Source organism: Chionomys nivalis, chromosome 1 (assembly GCF_950005125.1).
Source record: "Chionomys nivalis chromosome 1, mChiNiv1.1, whole genome shotgun sequence".
Classification (NCBI taxonomy): domain Eukaryota; kingdom Metazoa; phylum Chordata; class Mammalia; order Rodentia; family Cricetidae; genus Chionomys; species Chionomys nivalis.
The window spans coordinates 14474332-14495491 of NC_080086.1; the positions used below are offsets into that span (position 1 = coordinate 14474332).

At 47.7% G+C, this 21160-nt stretch overlaps 1 protein-coding gene across 1 annotated transcript in view; it reads left to right on the forward strand.

Moving 5' to 3' along the window:
• Positions 1-2701: 2701 nt before the first annotated feature.
• The window catches only part of Plbd1 (phospholipase B domain containing 1), a 51027-nt gene continuing 32568 nt past the window's right edge, over positions 2702-21160 (forward strand). The window contains exons 1-4 of the mRNA XM_057779109.1: positions 2702-3045; positions 10329-10548; positions 16999-17082; positions 18647-18785. Coding sequence (XP_057635092.1) covers positions 2931-3045; positions 10329-10548; positions 16999-17082; positions 18647-18785 — 558 coding nt within the window. The 5' untranslated portion in view covers positions 2702-2930. The remainder of the gene's footprint in view (positions 3046-10328; positions 10549-16998; positions 17083-18646; positions 18786-21160) is intronic.

Below are 21160 nucleotides of genomic sequence, written 5' to 3' on the forward strand. Positions count from 1 at the left end.
GAATCGTATGCTGCAGCAAAGGAAAGATTGAAGTCTGATGCCAGCCATGCGGGTATAGTGAGGAGTATACACTTGTATCCCCGAGAGTACACGTTTGTGATGACATTGTCGAGCCAAACAATAATGGGGCAATGATGGGCGGGACCACACAATGACCAGGACTGCTTGGCCTTATATACCTTTTCCCTCTATTTAAACCTAAAGCTCATGTCAGGACCCTGATGGCAGACTTGAAGTGACCAAATCTCTTTGTTCGTCTTCCCAATGTAGCCACATAGAATGAATCTCTCTCCATTTTCTCTCTTCTTTGTCTCTCCCATTAGTGTGGTGGGGATTTGTAGGCAGAGCTTTTTGTTGGGACCGAGATCAGCTCTGTTTCACCAGCAGCTTCCCAAATAACCACTCAGAGACTTATTATTAATTATAAGTGCATGGCTGATAGCTCAGGCTTATTACTAACTAGCTCTTACAACTGATATGAACCCATTTCCATCCATCTATGTGCTGTCCCATGGCTTGTGGCTTTTACCTCTCCTGAGTGTTCCATCTGGCTGGTGACTCCTCTCACTCCACCCTTCTTCCTCCCAGCATTCTCTCTGCCCTGAATCCTGCCTAGCTATCAGCCAATCCGTTTTTTTATTAACAATGAAAGCAACATATTTTCACAATATACAGAATGATTATTTCACAGCAGGAATGTGTGCTAGTTTGCTCCCCCACTGCTGTGATAAAATGCTGATTTAGGAAGAAAAGAGTTTATTTCAGGTTTTAGTTTATCATTTAAGGAAGTCAGGGAAGGAACCTGGAGGCAAAGAACTGAATCATAGACCATGGAGTAACCTTACTTTCTAGTTTGCTTCCGGGCTCATGTTCTGTTACCGTTTTTTGTTTTGTTTTGTTTTTTAAATAGGGTTTCTCTGTAGCTTTGGTGCCTGTCCTGGAACTAGCTCTGTGTAGACGAGGCTGGCCTCGAACTCATAGAGATCCGCCTGCCTCTCTCTCCCAAGTGTTGGGATTAAAGGCGTGAGCCACCATCGCCCAGCCTGTTACCGTTCTTATATACCCCAGGTCTACCCTGCTCAGGGATGGTACTGACCACAGGACTGGGCCCACTATATCAATTAGCAATCAGACAAATGTACCCACAAACATGCCTGTAGTCTAATTTGATGAAGGCTTCCTCAATTGCTTCTCCCTAGATGTGTTAAGTTGACAATTAAGATTAGCCATCACAGGGTGTGTGGCTGAGGCTAGCCTGTTGGGGCAGTTGGATCCATGAGTTTTGCCCTATTAATTCTAGTTACAATCTTGAACCAATATCCTTGAGTCTTTTAACCTAGAAGAGTTTGCTGTTACTACTCTCCTGGATGTTTAAAACCTCTACAATGTAAATGTGTCAAATGTACCACAACTTACATCAACAGAGCTCAGCTAGGGGTAGTAGTTCCTCTAGGGCAACACTGGACAGAATCTGGAGGCATTTTCAATGATCACATTTAAGGCCTTGGAGTGCACAGGACACACACACATACCAAGGAAATAACTGGGCCAGAATTTCAATAGTGCTGAGGTTGAGAAAGTCTAATCCACTAATTTTCTTATAGGAATAATCACTTCCTCAACTAGAATGGGATTCTGTAGAGACATCTGTCATATAGGGCCCTATCCTGGAAAACTGAAGTCAGTAAATACTCAGCTAGCAAATCATCAGGTGGGTGAGGCCAGCTCCCATTAGGCGTCTTCTCTGAACAGTTGGCTCCTTGGATCAGGAGGGTCAGTAAGGTCACGGAGGCTGAGATGTGGAGACGTGCCTGGAATATTTGGAATGACACAACTTCACTGGGCAAGCAACACAGGACCCAAAGGTTCAGTCTGCCTTTATTTTAATTTTCTGTACAGTCCCTACAATGCCCTCAGCTTCTCCCTCCATTGAATGAATATCACCAAACACAACTGTGATTTGTATTCCATACTTTATATGTGTCATTTCTATTACAAGTAATTTCTTCCTCCGCTAGCAAAGGTATTCCTTATCAGGATTATTCCTTTAGTATTTATTTATTTATCTGACGTTTTGTTTGTTTTGGTTTGTGTTTTGTATTGTTTTTGCTTTCGGGAGACAATCTCGTTCTATACCCCAGGTTGACCTCAGACTTGCAATGCTGGGATTACAAACCTCGCTTGTTTTTAACTGTCTTAACTGGGTCCAGGACCAAAACCTGCGCTTGGTCAGCATGAAGTCTGTTGCCTACTTCACAATGTCACCTAGGGCACCCTGGACCAACTCACAATGTTGCTTTCAGTGAGCCCTGCCCAGAAATGGGGTCTCAACAGAGGATCAGGGGTAGATGGGCTTCGAGCCCAGAGTGAATCAGTTCTGGCCAATGAAGCCGAAGCCCGGAGGTGTGGAACTCCTGAGGTTAGACAGGCTGGCGCTAGAGGCCCTGGTTCCTGACGGATGAGAACCCCCGAGAAGACAGAAAGCCACAGAATCCGATCTGCGTGTAGGCAGAGGCATGAGACCCAAAGCTGCCTGGGGTACCTCATCTCCTGCCACAGGGGCCAAGGCTACCTTGAACTGATTTCTTAGCCCTGAGTCCCAGCCTGTAGGAGGCGGCCAGAAGCCACGCAGCCCCTGAACTTCCCAAAAGCGCTGCTTTCCCGGCCCGGCCCACAGGTGACTAGAGGGTCAGACCAGACGGAAAGGATCCGCCTCTCCCAGCCTGGGGCTCCGAAGGGCGAAGGTTGGTTCCCAAGGCCACGTGAAGCGCCCAAACCGGCAAAACTAATGCCAGAAGAAAGTTAAGATCGCCCAGGCCTCTGCAACGAAACGTCCCTCTGCCACCCCCAAGCGCGGCTCTTGCCACAGCTGTCACCGCCGGCGCCAGTGGGACCTAATCCAGCCCGACAGAGGTCACAGCGGAGGAGCGATGTCCCACCGCAGTTCTGGCAAGAGCCTCGGGCCGCCAGCGCCTCAGCTGCTGCTGCTGCCCTTGCTGCTGCAGCTTCCCTGGGCAGCCGCCGTGCGCCAACATAAGCCACCAGGTGAGCAAAACTAGGGGCCGTGGATTGGGGGCGCCGCCCCGTAACCCCAGGGCGCCGCCCCGTACCCCCAGCGCGCGCCCGCGGCTGGCCAGAGTCCCAGCAAGTTTGCACCCAGGGGCGTCTTGGGTAGCACTTCTTGGTGGGCAGCCTGGTGAGTTGCGCTCCAGCCCTGTTGTAGATCAGCCAGCGGTGGCTTTTAAGGAGGGAACTAGGGGTCTGCCAACTTAAAAAAGTTCTGGCCTGAGTTCTTGGCACAGCCAGAGCCCAAAGGGCTTCAGTCAAAAAGACATCTAAGTGTGTTTGCCCAGATCGAACGGAGGTGTGATTTGAGGCCGGCCTGTGTTCTGCTTCTGAAGGCAGACAAGCGACTTCGGCTTAAGAGAATTGATCGCAAACTGGTAATATGTGACAGGGACAGAACAGAAAAGAGCGATGCTCTTTCCTCCCAGTGGAAAAAAAGACCAAAAGAGGGCAAAAAATCTCCGTTCTACAGCACAAAGAGCCGGGACTGGGAGGAAGTCGGGAATTTGCATAAAGATAAGACAGCTGGGTTGCCAGAGGGCCGTGGTGTAACCCTTCCTGTCAGTAAAGCAGGTCTCAACAGGAGGCCTCCCAATCTTATCCTTCCATTTGCAAGAAGACCAGAAAGAATTGTGGGTTGTGCAGACTTGGGAGACTCCAAAAGCCAAATTTGGAGAAGATGAATTCAATTTCAAAATCTTCTCCACACTGACCTTTTCCAAGGATAGTCTGGGTCTTGGGCAGGGTCCCCTTCCCAAAGTCGCTAAGATTCTTATTACCAGCCGTCAACAGGGACCCGTACCCTGGAGATTTTGAGGCCTTTGCTTTCAAAACCGACTCCAGTCATTCTGGTCCCGCATCTTTCCAGTAAGCGCCCATCTGTGGCATCAGAAGACAGCGGTCCAGAAGCACCTGGCGTCTCCCCTGAGTTTGCTGCACATTGTTTCGTCGTCCCCCCCCCCCCCCGACCACTACACACATAAACACACACACACACACACACACACACACTTTTAGTCTTGAGAAATGGTCCTCACTGCAGACAGCAGTCCTGAAAGGCCCCTCCACGTGGGTTTGAGGACAGTTAAGGATGTTTGCAGTGCTATTTGAGATGCATGTGATTTCCTTTGTTCCTCTATATAAATCTGTTCATTTCAATGTTGATTCTGTACTGGAGACTTCCTCAACCTGCGGGCACACTACCTAAAATCTGAGTCGTAAAAAACCAGGGACTTGGCTCTCTCCCTGTGCTCCCTGAAGTACCTAGCTCAGTTCCGTGAGCTCAGTCAGCTTTTGTTCTAACGTTTCGTGGGGAGAAGTGAACTAATATGTACTCACCCCAGACAAGGTGCCCCCTGAGCCATCCTGCTGGCCCACTTCTTATTTTTGAATTTGGATTTCTTTTTATTCTAGAAATCGGCAAGTTTATTTTGTAGTCACCTCTTCATGTTGTTTTAGCTTCAGCACACAGGTGACAGTGTGACCTATCTTTGAAGACTGAAAGCCCATAAGTATTTTTAAGAACATCCTTGTCTGGTTTCACTGTGTATGTGTGTTCAGTACTGGGGATTGAACCCTGGTCCCCATGAATGTTCAAACATTACCCTCTGTGATGGAGCAACCCCACCTCAACTCCTGCCATTCAAGAATAATCCTCTAGGCCAAGTCAGGTGGTCACTAGAGAGAGATGGGGCAACCTCTCTGAGACTTAGAATATAGCATATTCCTTCTTAAAACTGGCTCCTCACCTGACCGTCAGCCTTACAGGGCAAGACTCCAGAAGCCAGTATTTGCAGCATACCAGATGTGATCAGATCTCTGGGAGCCAGTTCACCCTGATACACACCCAAGTCTGTTCCCAGACTCTTCATTGAGTATTCATTGGAAATATAACTGTCGGGCTGACTGGGTGCTCCTGTAGCCTGCTTCCGGCACATTCTTCCTACCGCCAAGACACGCGGTAGACATTGTTGAGTCCGATGTCTGGGGGCCCGGCTCCTCTCCCCTCAGTAGAACCTGGAATCAGCTGGTAGCGTTTGTCTGATTGAGCCATCTGACCAAATGGTGGGTATCTGCCTGGCCGCATACCCAAGCCTTACCAATGTGCTCCTACTACCCTGGATGTCATTTTAGTCTCCTCGAGGTGTCATGGCTGACCACTGGTTGAGTCCGACCTCAATGACTACTTTAACTCTGAATTCACTAAAGTGGGTCTCATGGTTGCTCCATGGACTTATTTTTAACACAGAAGTTCTTTATTACCTTTTATTCTTTTAAAGACAGAATATCACTGTGAAGCCCTGGCTAGCCTAGAACTCATTGTGTAGACCAGGCTGACCCAGAACTCAGAGAGATTCACTTGCTTCTGCCTCCCGAGTACTGGACTTAAGTCATGAGCCACCACACTGGCATGGCCTTGTTGCCCTAAACACTGTTCCAATTGCTCCTGTGTGCTGTTTTAGCTTGAAAGGGTGACTAGTGAGTTATTGCTTCTTTGTACTAGGGCAAAAGAGGAACTTACTTAATATTGTTTAAAAAAAGAGATAGAGGTAGTGAAATTATGGAGAAAAGTTTGTGCAAAGCAAAACTTGTAACTCTGTGTCTGCGTTGCTGCAGATGCCACGGACATGTGTCAATCTTCCTGGGGAAGATGTGGAAGTCTTTTGATTGAGATTTGAAAAGAATAAATAAATCCCCGAGAGAGACTGTCCTGCCGTGAAAGGCCTCCGTCAGCCTGGCAGGTGCTGCGGTGGGCCCAGCACGAAGGTCTGACCAGCGACCTAAGCATTAGTCTCTTTAAGATGCTCTGTAAACTCAAGTGGCCAACATCCTAATTCATAATTTGAAATCGTGAATCAATATCCAGAGGCCAGTGAGATCGCACAACCAGAAAGGCTCACGGGGCACAAGGCTGACCTGAGTTTGATCCCTGGGACTTGCATAGGGTGCAGGGAGGGAGGTACCTTACTCCACTCTCCACAGAGCTGTCCTCTGACCTCTGCTAGGTGCTGGGACACATACACTCACATACATCAGTGTGCTGTGAATTCCATGTGTGTGTGTTCCCATGTGTGCCCTTCCAGTTTGGGATTTAAGTGGCCGTGTAATCAAGAAAGAATTGTGGTAGGCCCGAGGGAGTGGATGTGTTGGCAGATGAGACTCACCTCCCATTCCCAAGGAGCTCGTGATGGAGATTATTAGACCAAACACACACAAATATCTCTCGTTAATGAGGGCTCTTGATGAGCCATGACTCAGAACGCCAAATCTGCCAGGCATGGTGACACACACCTTAATCCAGAACTCGGAAGGCAGAGGAAAGGTGATCTCCATGAACTGAGGCCCGCCTGGGCTACACAGCAAATCCCAGGCCAGCGAGGGCTCCATGGTATAACACTTTCCCCCAAAAAGAAAGTGAGTGTTGAGTGTAGGTAGGGCTGGGGGAGGGGCGTGCCAAATCAGAATGAGGCCAAGTGGATGTTCAAGGGGGTAAAAACGAGGGACCATTTGGGGCCTGAGAAAACTCCAGTCATTTCCTGCATTCTCGATTTGTTGTTCCCTAACTGCCCGTCAGGGCCACCAGTCACTTGCACCAGCTTCACACAAGCCTGCCCTCCTGTGCCCCACAGTGTCTGGCTTTCCATGTCAGAGCATCTCAGGCTGCAGACTTCAGCACAGGGGCCCTCATAAGCCTGCACGGGAGCACTTTAACCTAGGCAGGGCATCTTATGACTGACTATGTAGGAGAGGAGCAGGCAAAGAAATGTGCCCTTTTCTCTCTGTGTCTACATCTCTGTTGAGATTTCCCGCCTGGCTTCCCTCTGCTAAGCCACTGACTGAAACAGCTTTATTCATTAGCCAATAGGAGCAACATATATAAAGAAGGCCTTCCCACATCACTTTTCCACCCACATTTGGTTTGTTTGTTTGTTTGTTTGTTTGTTTGTATGGGTATGGCTTCTCACTTATGGCTAACTTCAGATTCCCAGTGGTCCCCTGTCTCAGCATCCCAAGTGCTGGGGTTCCAGGAGTGAGCCACCATGATCTGCTGTTCCTCTCCCATCCTTGGGATGGGGTACCACACACTACTTCAGCAGGGCCTGGAAAGATCAGTCAGTTCACAGTTGGGCAGACTCATTGGCTTCCCCCATTTCTCCTGCTCTTCACTCTATTCCCAGGAGGAATTTACCCAAACAACCTTCCTCTGAGCCTACACCAAGCTGAACACATACCATTTTCTTGCCCGGACACTGCAAAACTCACAAAGCAGTTATTTCATCAGTAACTCTGATGAAGACTCAAAGCAAATCTAGTAGTCAGAGAGCAGTTTCTTGGGGGCCCTTGGAGGAGGAGGAGGAGGCATGAAGACTCACCACACAAGCTAGGTGCACAAGGTAGAGGAAGACGGTCTGAGGCACTTCAGTAAGTCTCAACCCAACCCGAACAGAATAAACCTCAACCTTGGGCCTCTTACGTTTGCAAACATAATTACAAGAGAGATATTAGGCCAGCCTCTCTGAAGGAAATGATGTTTGAATAAACTTGCTTCTCATTAGAAGAACGAGCACAGAGCTGAGAACTATATAGCTTGGAAGGAGGAGGCCAAAGAGTCAGGAGTTCAAGGTCTTCGATGGAGTTGGAAGGCAGCCTGGGCTACATGAGACCACCTCAAAACACATAACTAGGGCTGGCGACAGGCGGCACAGCTCAGTAGTTGAGTGTACTAGCTCCTGCAAAGGACTAGGGATTGATCCCCAGCACCCACGTGGAGGTTCATTACCATCCTTAGCTGCAGTTGCAGGGACCCTAACACCTTCTTTTGACCTCCAAATGTACCAGGCACACATAAAAGAAATCTAAAAAAAAAAAAAACCAAACCAAACCAAACCAAACAAAACAAAACAAAAAACACACACACACCAATGAGAATCCCCAAAGAAATGTCATTTTGTGGGGGATAGCAGCCCTTGGCAGAGGTGGGCCCATACGATTTTTGCCTTCAAAGAGCTGCTGAAAACGAGGATAGGATTAGAAGGACGCAGCATCTCCTCCCACCAGTCCACCTCCAACATCTGCCCCTGCATCCATGCTCTTCAACATGGATGATGAGTTAGCATGCTAAGGGGTTGGAAAAAGATAGTCCAGACGCTAGAAAACAAGTTGGTAGACATCATGGAACGAGTGAAGTTGTTAGGGGCGGATCAAAACCCTTAGGCTTAGGATTAATCCCAAAGACATTTGTCCTGTGGGTAGTAAACTGGTTTTGGTGACATCTTCTTAAGGATGGGGTGGAGGTGTCTTCATGCGGAGGTTTGTTGGTGTCGGAGAAGCTGGCTTTTGTGGTCAGGGATGCAGGTAGCTCCAGCAAGACTGAACTGAGCCCTTGAATGCTTCTCTTGCCTGCGACAGCCTCAGTGTGCAGAGAAGGGTTTGGGAGAAAGTTGCATTGACTTGAGCTTAGAGGAAAGGGTAGAAAAAGAAGAAGCCTGTGGGCTCACTCGCCTTCCCCCTTTCTCTCATGGTTCCCCTTTGGTAATTTCGCCCAGCCTCAGTTTTTTGTTGTAAAGTCATGTCTGGTTCCTCATTTTCAGGGGTGGGGTGGTGGTGGTGGTGCCTGTGTGTGTGCAAGTGTGTGTGTGTGTGTGTGTGTATCGGAGAGGGAGAGACGTCAGGGAAGGGATCAACTATAGCTTCTGGAGTCAGGAAGAAACTTGGAGAACAGACTTTATAATTGGGAAGGAAACTTTAAGTAAGATGTGCACAGTTGTCAATTATGACTGCTCAGCTTCATTAACAACTCATTGTCTGTTGCCAGGATTAGAGAGAGGTGTTTGTGTGCGTGTGTGCATGCGTGTGTGTGTGTGTATACTATTGTTGTTGTTGTTGTTGTTGTTGTTTTGAGACTGTTGTTTTGCTCTGTAGCCCTGACCAGCCACGGACTAGAAGACTGGCCTCAAACCTGCAGTGATCCTCCTGCCTCTGCCTCCTGATGCTGGGATTGCAGTCATAAGCAACCATGCAAGACCTGCCAGGAATGTAATGCAAACCTTTGCTTCCATTTAACCCTTTGTAAAGGCCTCCTGCTTGGGTCTGATGACATATTTGCAACTGCAGCAAATGGGAGTCTGAGGCAGGAGGATGGTGAGTTCTAGTCCAGCCTGAGATCCATACCAAGTGTGTGCCTCAGGCAGTCAGTAACAACAAAAATCCCTCCTTTCCAGGATATAACTATGGTCAGTCGCAGCCTGTGACCCTGTTCATCTTCCGGTTCAGTGTGCATGGTGATTCTTACAGAGTCCAGGATCCCAGTGGGGATGGTACCACTCGCAGTTAGCATTTACCACTACACAGATGGCCAGCGCCACACTAGACTCTCCTTCCGCTGCTGTTTCCTGAGCACCAACTATGTGCCAGGGACTCTATCTGCTGGGAGAGAAACTGTCTCTGGATTTGAGGGGTTCGCCATGTAGGGTTAGGTGTAAAGGAGAGGGGACAGTGGCTCCTGTGAGGTGGGACAGTTTGCTGAGTCCTCACTAACCATTTCCAGAGGGTAAGAGTGGTAGGAAGAGAGGGAATATCAGGAAGAAGAAATGGTATCTCACATCAGGAGAGCTGAGCCAGTTCCTGGAAGGGCGGAGAGCTGGATGCATAGGTCCCAGAGTGATCAGCCTGGAGATGCTACAGCTAGACACCAGGACACGAAATGGATTGGTGAGACCAAGAGGAGGGACTGAGGAATTGATTTTTAATTTTTTATTTTTTAGTGTTTATTTTGGGATAGGATCTCACTAAGTTGTACTCAAACCTAAGATCTTCCTGTCTCAAATCCTGGGATGATGGGTCACCATGCCTGACCATTCCTGGCTTCAAATGGGAATCTCTTTCTCTCCCCTCTCTCTGTCTCTCTCCGTGTGTGTGTGTGTGTGTGTGTGTGTGTGTGTTAAGCCTGTGGTCAGACACAGATGTTCCTTGGGATGTTGTCTATGTCACTTAGTTTCAAGACAGGTTTTATATTGGCCTGAGGCTAGACTAGCCTGCGAGCTACTGGGAGCCGGTACCGGAATTACAAACACATGTCACCACAGCTGGCTTTTACTAGGGTGCCAGAGATCAAATTTGGGTCCTTATGCTTGCTCGGCAAATATTTCACCGACTGAGCCATCCTCCCAGCCTGTAGGATAGAAATCTTTAAAAACAAACTCTGTGACATTGGTTACACGCCTTAGCTGAGTGGCGTCCCTCACAGCTCCTGTTTCCTTCAGGAATCTACTATGCAACTGCATACTGGGTACCTCATTCAAAGTCAGTGGAAGTCAAGAACGTGCTGGACAAGAACGGGGATGCCTACGGCTTCTACAATGACTCCATTACAGTCACAGGCTGGGGCATCCTGGAAATCAGAGCTGGGTATAGCTCTCAGATCCTGCCCAATGAGATCATCATGTTTCTGGCCGGCTACCTCGAGGGCTACCTCACGGCTCCGTAAGTACCCTTTGCCCAACAGTGGCTCCTGGACCCTGGCATGGTGTGTTAGGAGTGGAAGGTAGTTGGGGTGCATTTGCTAGGTTAACGGCACCCCACTTGTATCCATCATAATCATACCTGCCCAGAAAACACAGAGCACCCAGGTCGGGTACCCACTCCTTTTTATAACACTTCTTTCTTGAAATCTACTTTTTGCTTTGTTTTTTTGAAACAGTTTCTCTGTGTAACAGCTCTGGCTGCCCTGGAGCTCATTTTGTAGACCAGGCTGTCCCTGAACTCACTCACGGAGATCCTCCTGCCTCTGCCTCCCGAGTGCTGGGATTAAAGGTGTGCACCACCACCATTATGTGTGTTGTGTGCAGTGTATACACTTGTCTATATGAGTGTGTGCATTGTGTGCAGGTGTGCCTGCACGTGTACAGAGGCCAGAGGTTGGTGACGTCTTCCTCGGTCACTCTCCACTTTAATGTATTGGAGACTGGGGTTCTCACTGAATCTGAAGCACTGTGATTCAGATAGACCAGACAGCCAGTGGGCACCAGACACAGCTGCTCCTGTCTCCTCCTCTCCAGCACTTTGGGTTTTTTTTGTTTGTTTGCTTGTTTGTTTTGAGACAGCATCTCACTTTGTCGCTCTGGCTGTCCTAGAACTCACTCTGTAGACCAGGCTAGTCTTCTGCTCACAGAGATCTGCCTGCCTCTGCCTCCCAAGTGGGAGGATCTGGGCATCATTGCTGCTGCAACAAGCGACCTGATCAGACATCCAGGATCTGCAGCAGCTCTGCCGCTCTGTTTACTGAAACTCAGCGTGATGGTGTGTTTAGATCACCTCTGGGCTCGGCACAGACCTGCTCAGAGTTGGCTGCTTGCACAGCGACTGTGTGTGCTTCGCACCCCTGCTTGGCCGAGGGCTGGGGAACCGGTAGCAACCGTGTCCCTTTTTCTCTTCTGATGTGGCCCCAGAGATGGGGTTTCTTACCCAGTCTGCTGTACAAGCTAGCTGTTAAGGCATCAGCCTGCTCAGTGGAGTAGCTAGGCTGACTCGCAGGATCATGGGTTCCAGCTGCTGGTGCTAGCAGGACTCCTAGGGTGGGAACTCGATGCTGCCTAGCTCACTACTGCTAACTGAAAATGTACTAACCGTCTAGGGTCAGTGTTATAATCTGAATGTAAAATTGCCCCCTGCCCACCCTGGCTGGTGGCCCTGTTTGGGGGAACTTGTGGAAACTTTTGGACATGGAGCCTAATTGGCAGATACAGACTTATAGAAGTCAAATTTAAGGGTTATAGACCAGCCCCATCCACAATCTGAAGATCCCAGCCACAGGCTCTTACTGGCATGAAGTCCACCCCTACACTGTGCTAGGCTGCACCTGTTGGACTCTAGCGTCCAAACACCGAGGAGGAGTCGCCCCCAGAGACCACCTCACACACCACAGCTGATGAAAAAGCATGAGGATTTTATTAATTCTGTCATGACAGGGTCCCTCAGCATTCGGGAAGCTGAGAGACCTCAAATACTGACACAGGCTACTTTTAAAGGAGAAGTCCACAGAAGCAAGGGGGGGGGGGTTGTCTTTGACTATTATGATTGACTTATTCAAAAGGGCTATTACCAATAATTGGCTGGAGAGTTGTTGCCAGATCAGATGAGGTAAGAGGTCATTTTGACCCCGTTTCCCAGGGGACTGAATCAAAACATATGTATATGGGTTCAGGAACTGAGTACAGGCACGTGTAGCTGTTAGGTCCTTGGTTCCCAGGGGAGGAGGGGAAGCACTATGGCACGGAGGCTGAGAGGATTCAGAATTGTCAGAAATGGCTTCAGAATTGTCTTAAAATCTTACACACCCTCTCAAGCAATGGGTAAAAATAAATCCTCCTTCCCATGGGGTGCTGCCTTGGGGTACCCTGTCTTAGCAACAAGAGGAGTAACCAGCAGCCCACCACAGGCAGTAGGGCTTCTACTTCACTTTATCTTTTGTAGCCTAGATTGGGCCATAGCTCACTGTATAGCTAAGGATAACCTTAAACTCCTGATCCTCGTGCCTCTACCTCCCAGGTCCTGGGATTATAGGCCTGTGCCGTCATGTCTCAGCTGTTTGTGTGTGACCCCAGAGGCCAGAAGAGGGCATCAGATCCCCCAGAACTGGAATTATAGGCAGTTGTGAGCCACCAGATGTGGGTGCAGGGAAGCACACTCAAGTCCTTTGCAAGAACAGGAAAAGTCTTAACCACCAAGCCATCTCTCCATCCTCCAAAGATGTCTTCTTGATAAAGTTTCTTATGACTGTCTCCCCACTGACTTACGGCTCCATCTCTTCCCTCCACCATCTGTAACAGCTTGAAGCTGAGGTCCCTGTCTTAACCACGTTTATGCACCCAAACACCTGGCCTGGCACTTATGCCCAAATGTTAATTATATGCTCATTAGATTTAATTGAATCCTGTTGTTGCAGTTGATGAATCAGAAGGAAGAGCGTGTATTTCCATACAACACAGTAAGCTGGAGCCCCAGCCATGCTGAGTTTCTTCCTTCATTTTTGAAATTGATTGAGCAGTTCCCTAAGAGTTGTAAATTCAGTCTCCTGTGTCTCCCTGGTGAGCTAAATGTTAAGCGATCTTGGATGGGTCATTAATACTATGAGGCATTGAAAGCTTTCTGGGAAGAAAAGGGATGAGGATATGGGGCCCTAGGATGCTCTCTCTGGTTGTTTAAATAAAGTGGCTTTAAAAAATGGGGTGTCCAAGACAGCTCCTGAAGCCTCCTCCTCTGCAACTTCCCTGCTGGAAAGGAGTGGATTCAGTGCCCCACACACCTGTTGTGTTGCTCAGAAGGGAGGGACAGAGGTGGGCACAAGAGCATTCTTTGGTGGAGAGAGTTTCCATGTTGACACAACCGTTGCTAAGGCTGGTAAAGTTTACCAGCACCATGGTCCCAAGAGAATCGGCAATCAGTCTATCTCTTGTGTTTGAGCTACTGTCAAGAAACGCCTCAAGAATTTCTTACACATGCCGGGCTTGCTCCTTTTGATGTGAGATGCTCCCAAGTCAAGTCTATAAGCAAACGCCCAAACAAAGCTAGAACCCTACCCTCAAAACTATCTAATGCACTATGGACTTGTAACTATTTGGAGCTTAGTGAGGAACACTGAATACAGAAGGCGGGATGACAATCCCGAGAAGTAGGCCAGTGGCCATTGCCAACTGGCTATAAGCACTTATCTAGGGTACCGTGCTCCAGCAAGTGTTCAAAGAACATGAAGTCTTCATGTTAACTTCAGTCTGTGCTAATTCTATGTTCACTGCTAGTCACATTCTAGGACCGTGAAAACCTTGGCACAGAGAAATGTTTTAGGTAGTTGAAAGAAAGTCAGTAAGTAGGTATCTTAGTAAGGGTTTCTATTGCTGTGATGAAAGCCCATGACCAAAAAGCTTACTCTTCCACATCATAGTTCATCTTCAAAGGAAGTCAGAACAGGAGCTCAGCCAGGGCTGGCACCTGGAGGCAGGAGCAGATGGATGCGGAGGCCATGGAGGTGGGCAGCTTACTGGCTTGCTCCCTGTGGCTTGCTCAGCCTGCTTTCCATAAGAAGCCAAGAACCCCGGCCCAGGGATGTCCCCACCCACAATAGTCTAGGCCCTCCCTCATCAATCACTGATTGAGAAAATGCCCTACAGCCTGACCGTGTGAGACATTTTCTTAGTTGTCTCCTACTTTCAGACAACTCTGAAGTTGACACAGTGGGGCTCCAGATTGGAAACCAGGCTGTTTGCAGTCAGTTTTTCCATTTGTACAGACACGTGCATGTAGGTTAACGACTGTGGAAAACACTCAGGTCGCCTGTCTGGTCCCTGGAGCAGGAGAGATGCAACAAATGGTAACTGCTACATGGTGTGATGTTGTCGTGGGGTGAAAAGATTCAGGAAGAGATGGATGCTCACGTGTCCTCGAGATTTTCAGTGTCTGAATGTGTGTGACAGACAGAGGTGAGCAGTGTTAGGCCACCGAGGAGGACACGCTGCAGGACCCGGAACTAAGCTTGAGAGATCCATGAAGTTCGCGCTAGCGTCAGCTCCGCTGCACGAGACACAGAACCGTGGAAAGGTCAGGGTTCTTGCTTTTAGTCTTCAACCAATGTAGAAGCAAGCTTTGAACTCAGTATTCAGAGTCAATGTCCTTGGAGTAACGTGCTTGCCTTTGCAAGGATGACGACCTGAGATCGATCCTCCAACCCAAGTAACAGAGTAGTAAGATGGTGCTTGCGGGAGGCAGAGAAAAGCACATCTCTGGGCTCGCTGCCAACCAGCTCAGCCTGCAGGCTGAGTCCAAGCCAAAGGTAAACTCTGTCTCAAAAATAAGGTGGAAAGTGCCTGAGGAACAAAATCCATGGTTATTTGCTGGCCTCCATATGCACACACACACACATCCATGCATGTATGCACACACACACACACACGAGTCTGTGTCCTTGCATGGTATCACAGATGGGTGCTGGAGAGATGGCTCAGCACGTGAGAGCACTGGTCGCCCTTCCAATGGTCCCAGGTTCAATTCCTAGCACCCACATGGCCAGCTCACAACTGTCTGTTACTCCAGTTCCTGGGCATCTGACACTTTCACACAAATGCACATAAAATAAGATGAAAATAAATTACTTTTTTAAAAAATTGTTTAAGCAATAAGTAGTGATACGGGAACTAAATCAAGCAATAGAGTGTGACACTGGAGAACAAAGACTTGGAATTCAGAAGGCAAAGCTCAACTCCGTCATCCTGGGCTAGAGTCTACAAGCAAAACCCCGACTTCTCTGTCACTGTGATCTCATTCCTCCAGACAGCGGTCTGAGAGGAACCACTCCACGTAACCCACATAGGTGTGGCGTAAACATGCTTCTCCCTTCCTCCACTGACCAGTGACCCCCTCCCCAGAATGGGTCTCTGTGCCTGAGGCATCTTGTAGGAAGGAGGAGGTTTAGTCAGTGGTTGCGTGATGCCATTACCCAGCACCCACCACAGTAGAACAATCTCTTTATTCTTTTGTCTTTTTTTAAAAAATCATCCGATGCATGGTAAGACTGATGTCCTCTCCATGGTCTCCATCTGTGCACCCATTGCTACCTGCGATTTCAACAGCCATCCCCTGCGTCTTCCCGCGTCTCCTCACTTCACCCAAGGCCACACAGAATATATGGTTGTCTCCTGAAACTCAGTGAGATGTGTAGGGACAGCTTGGACTAAGAACCCCCAAATCTGTTGCCCTGAGAAACCAGTTCAAATCATCTCTGGCCCCAGGGTTCACCATTAGTTTCCTATCTGTGCCAAGACACTTGAGCAACTGTAAGGGGAAAAGGTCTGTAGGCTCCTGGTGTCAGAGGGTCAACCCCTGGTCATCTGGTCCCGTGGAAGCCATGTGTCAGCTGGGAGCCTCACAGGAGGGCGCTCTATTAGCGACTTTCCCCTTTACTGGTATAAAATGCTCACAAGAAGCAACATTAAAGGTGGGAGGATTTATTGGGAGTTCAGGGTTTGTGGGGGATACAGCCCATCATGGCCGAACAGGCAAGGCCAAAGGAGTTACCTGTGGCTGAACCAGGAGCAGCTTGTGCAGGTGGTTACATGGTGTCCAGAGTCAGCACAGGGCTCCAGTGGAAGGATGACCCCGTGACCCAGAACCCTCTAGCCCCACTCCTGCAGCCCCAACTCTGAGTTCAAGCTACGTGTCCAAAAGATTCCACAATGTTCCAAAATAGCACTGCCGGCAGGGGATCAGCTGTTCCAATGGGAGCCCCTGGTGGACATGTCACCTTCAGACCACAGACCGCAGTCGGCTTATGAGGTTCTCCTCTTCTGCATTCCACATTAATTTTAACTATTGTTGTTGTTGTTGTGTAGGTGTAGCGTGTGTGTGTGTGTGTGTGCATGTGCATACCCAAGGAGTCAGAGACATGTTGGATTCCTTGGAGCTGGAGTTACAGGTAGTTGTAAGCTTCCTATGTGAATTCTGGGATTGAACTCAGGTCCTCTCCATGACTAATCCGCACTCTTGACCACTGAGCTCTCCAGTCCCACCACCTTCTTTTGTAAGGCAAGGTCTCTTCCCTGATTCTAGAGCTCATCATATCCCCGGAGCTGGCTGGCCAGCAAGCCCCCAGCAACCACCTCTCTGCATCTTCCCATCACTGGGGTTATGAGCACATGCTTCTACGTCGTGTGCTCGGAACCAAACTCGGGTCCTTTGAGAGAGCAGGTGGTGCCCATAACTACTGAGCCATCTCTCCAGCTCCTGGAGATACTTCTTCATTTTAATCTAGGCATTTGTTTGGTTTAAGGAATGAAGGCGGAGGTTTGCAAGCGGTGAACATTCTAGTTAGCAGGAAGAGAAAGTTATTGCGAGCGCGAAAGCCAACAGAAACCGGAATGTAACGCGTTTTCCCTGTCGTTCCAGACACATGTCCGACCACTTCACGAACCTGTACCCACAGCTGATCAAGGACCCATCCGTCATGGATAAAGTACAGCGCTTCATGGAGTATGTATAAAAACTTCCTGCTCTCGCTGCCAGAGCTCCCCTGTGGCCCTCCCTCATCAAACTCCTAGTCCGTCTCTGCAGCAGAGCCTTTCCCGTGGAGTGGGTCAGCTTTTTTGCTTGCTAGCCGTTTCAGCTCTGTAGTATGGAGATGCGGGAACAGCTCCCACACGGCTAGCTTTATACCCGAAATAACAACACGCAAATTGTATTCTTTTAAACACTGCTTGGCCCATTAGTTTCAGCCTTCGGAGGTCAGGTTGAAAGTCACATTACCAACAGCCAAAACAGCTAGAAGCCATCGTCAGTGGCAAACAGACAAAGCCATATCTCTGAAGCCGCCCCCACAGGTGTCCCTTGCTATCTTTCTAGGCATCCCTTCTCCTTCCTTGAGGTGTTTCTGTGCCGTGTACCTGGCAATTAACTGAGTTGGGTGTTAGGGAATATCTAAATCCCTAGCCTGGAAGGCGAGGAGATGACAGGGTCTTACTGTATAGCCCAGACTGACCTCAAATCCACGATATCCCTGCCTCAGCCTCCGGAGTACAGAGATTACCCATGTACCCAGTTCTAAAGTCAGACTTCTAATACTTTCTGGGGATGTTTGCATTTTAATTAAATTTTCTGGAAAGTAAAATTTAAGTATTATTAAATTAGTGGCATGCCGGAGAGTCATCTAGGAACACAAAGGTTCTTTCCTGTGTGGTCTGCTGATCACACATTAAACTCTGCATCTGTGAAAGGCTAAGAGGTGTGCATTGGATCGTCTTAAGTATAAAGACACCCGAAACAAACCAGAAATACTTTCTATGTGAAAAATTATGTTAGATCATTAAATTATCCCATAGAAAGAACAGAGAGCTAAAAGTAGTAAAAATTTAAAAAAAAAAAAAAAGCTGTTAAAAATAAAACATCCAGGGCCTGGAGAGGTGGCTCCCCAGTTAAGAGTGCTTGCCATTCCTGTAGATGACCTGGGTTCTGTTCCCAGAACCCACATGGAGGCTCACAACCATCTGTAACTCTAGGTCCAGGGGATCCAGCGCCCTCTTCTGGCCTCCACAGGTACTGCATGCACAAGGCCCCCTAACTGGCAGGCAAAATACTCGCACAGCATGAATTAGTAAATAATCGTTAATATCATTCTATAAACATTGGTGCAGATACCAATACTAAACTGAGATGAGAAGGAGAGACGAGAGAGAGAGAGAAGCAGGACAGTGTTTAAAGAGCCTCGTCCGACTTCAGCTCTCCTACACACAAATGCAAAGCTACCCAGACAGTCTTTAGTGCTGAAGCACTGTACAGTGGCCTCTGTGCTTGGCTTTCATGGGTTGGTATCACATCGTAGCTTTCTAGACAAGGCCCCAAGAAAGCTACACAAAGTTAACATCCTCGGGGGAAACTGGAAACCTTTTAACGTACGTACCAAATCACGTGGGTGGCGGCTGTAATCAAATTTAGAATTTAATTGTAGCAGCATGTGTGTGTGACCTCTAGACTCCTGGTCTGACTTGGTTTTGAGTGAGCCATCATTGAGATCTGTGGTCAAATCGAATTTCTCCTCTAGGAAGCAAGATATATGGACTCGGAAAAACATCAAAGAACAGAAGGATGACCCATTTTGGAGACACACCGGCTATGTCATGGCCCAGCTGGATGGACTTTATGTTGGAGCCCTGAAAAGGGCTTACATAGAAAATATGAAGGTAAGACTTTTCAAAAGTGTCTCGGAATTCATATGGCCTGAGAGATGGAAAAAGTATTTTGAATCCAAGCTTAGGGATATAGCTTTGTCATAGAGCACTTATCTAGAATGTTCTCAGTTCTATCCCTAACGTCATAAACAAAACAAAATAAAAACCTCCTCATCTAATTGTTCTTACAGAAATTCATTTTAATAAATCCAGCTGACAAAACAAACAAGCCAATTATCAAGAGTACAAGGTTAACCTGGGCTACTTAGTTACCTCCAAGCTAGCCTGGGCTTCCATAGTGATACTCCATCTCAACAAGAACAACAAACAGCATTCCAAACTACTGTTCAGCACAAAGTTTTGTTGCAAAACATAGCTTGTTTCTATTTTTGCCCAACCTTCTCTCTACACAGCTCATGCTGAGGTTTAAGAGCCATTTACAAACATACAGGCTTTTTAGCTTACTTGACAGAGTTTTAGTGTTTGAAATTACCCTCTCATTAAGACAAAAATGTCTTAGTAGATAAATTCTGATCACCACCCAGCAATAATCACATAAACACACAAATGTGCAAAGCTATGTGTATTCATTCTGGAAGGAAACCAAGAAACCTTGAGGTGCTTAAGGTATCAGCTGACATAGTTTCAAAAGCTATGGATATTTTGTGCCCTTGGGGTAATATGTGGGGTGTGTGTGAGTGTGTGTGTGTAGTTGTATACATAGGACAAAATATTTGGAGAAAATTCACCAATGATGTTCATAATTCTAAGCCATAAGAGATCACCCTTGCTCATAAATTAGAAATACAACTTAAAGGCTGGACATGGTGGCACATGCCTGAAACTCAAGCCCTTGCGGTGAGGAGGTGGGAGGATCAGGAGTTCAAAGCCACGCATGCTGGTTAGTTTTAACTGTCATCACAACTAAGAATCAGCAGAGAAGAGGACTGAGGGACTGTCTAGATCAGGTTGACCCCGGGCCTGCCTGTGATAGATGGCCTTGATGGCTGAGGGGAAAACCCACCCTGAATGGGGCGGCACCACAGGAGCCAGACAGAGATCGTGATGGCGGCACAGCCCAGAAAGCCGGGATTTTAAAACAGCCAGTTTTTTCCTGCTGCTGAGTCAGGAAAATTTCTTTGTGGCAAGCCACCCACAAATAGCAAAAAGCTGCGTTAAACTCTCTCTCCCTTATTTTTAAGCCTTCTCAGGTTTTTAAGTGGATTTAGTCCATCATGTTGGGCACCAAGCGGGCCACTTCCCACCACCCAGCAAGCTTTACCCAAAATAATGACATGGAAACTGTATTCATTTAAACACTGCTTGGCCCGTTACTTCTAGCCTCTTATTGGCTAGCTCTTAGATATTGATCTAACCCATTTCTAATATTCTGTGTAGCCCCACGAGCTGGCTTACCAGGAAAGATCTTAACCTGCGTCTGTCTGGAGTGGGAGAATCATGGCGACTGCCTGACTCGCCTTCTTTCTCTCAGCATTCTGTTCAGTCTACTCCGCCTACCTAATTTTCTGTCCTATCAGGGGCCAACCAGTTTCTTTATTAATTAACCAATGAAAGCAACAGATAGAAAGATGACCCTCCTCCATCACAAGTTAGCTAAAAAGTCTGTACGTTTGTAACCAGCTCTTAAACCTCAGCATGAGCTGTGTACAGAGAAGTCTGGAAAAACATTTAATTAAAAATGCCTCCATATGGTACAGCCTTGAAGGAGGAAATATGTCATGAGGAGCAGGCTTTGAGATGAAAAACCTCCCTTGACTTCCAGATTGCTCTCTCTTCTTCGCATTATGGCTAAAATGTGAGTTCTTGGCTTCTTTATTCTGCCACAACGTCTGTTGCTAGCTGCTATGGTTTCCCACCATGATGGACTCTTATCCTTCTGGAACTGTAACCCAAAATAAACCCTTCCTTCTAAAAAAAAAAAAAAAAAAAAGCCTCCATAAGATCTGCTGTAGGCAAGCCTGTAGGGCATTTTCTTATTTAGTAATTGATGGCAGAGGGCTCAAGCCCACTGTGGGTGGTGCAATCTCTGAGCTGGTAGCTCTGGGTCCTATAAGAAAGCAGGCTGAGTAAATCAGGGAGAGCAAGCTGTGGCGGAGCAAATGAATGTAGACAGATTATATAGATATATACAGCTTTAATAAGGAAATAAACTTACAGGACCACAGGTTCCCGCGGAGCACCGGAAAAGCGGAGCAAAAGAAAAAAGGGCTGCTGGGCTCATGCCCGGCAGATTTTTTTCATATGACCCATTTTGCCACAATTAAAACATTTGGTATTCTGATGTCTCCTTTTACCATTGGAAATTGCTTCTTTTACCCATGCTTCAGTGCCATAGTCAAATGTATCAACATCTAGTGTATGCAAGA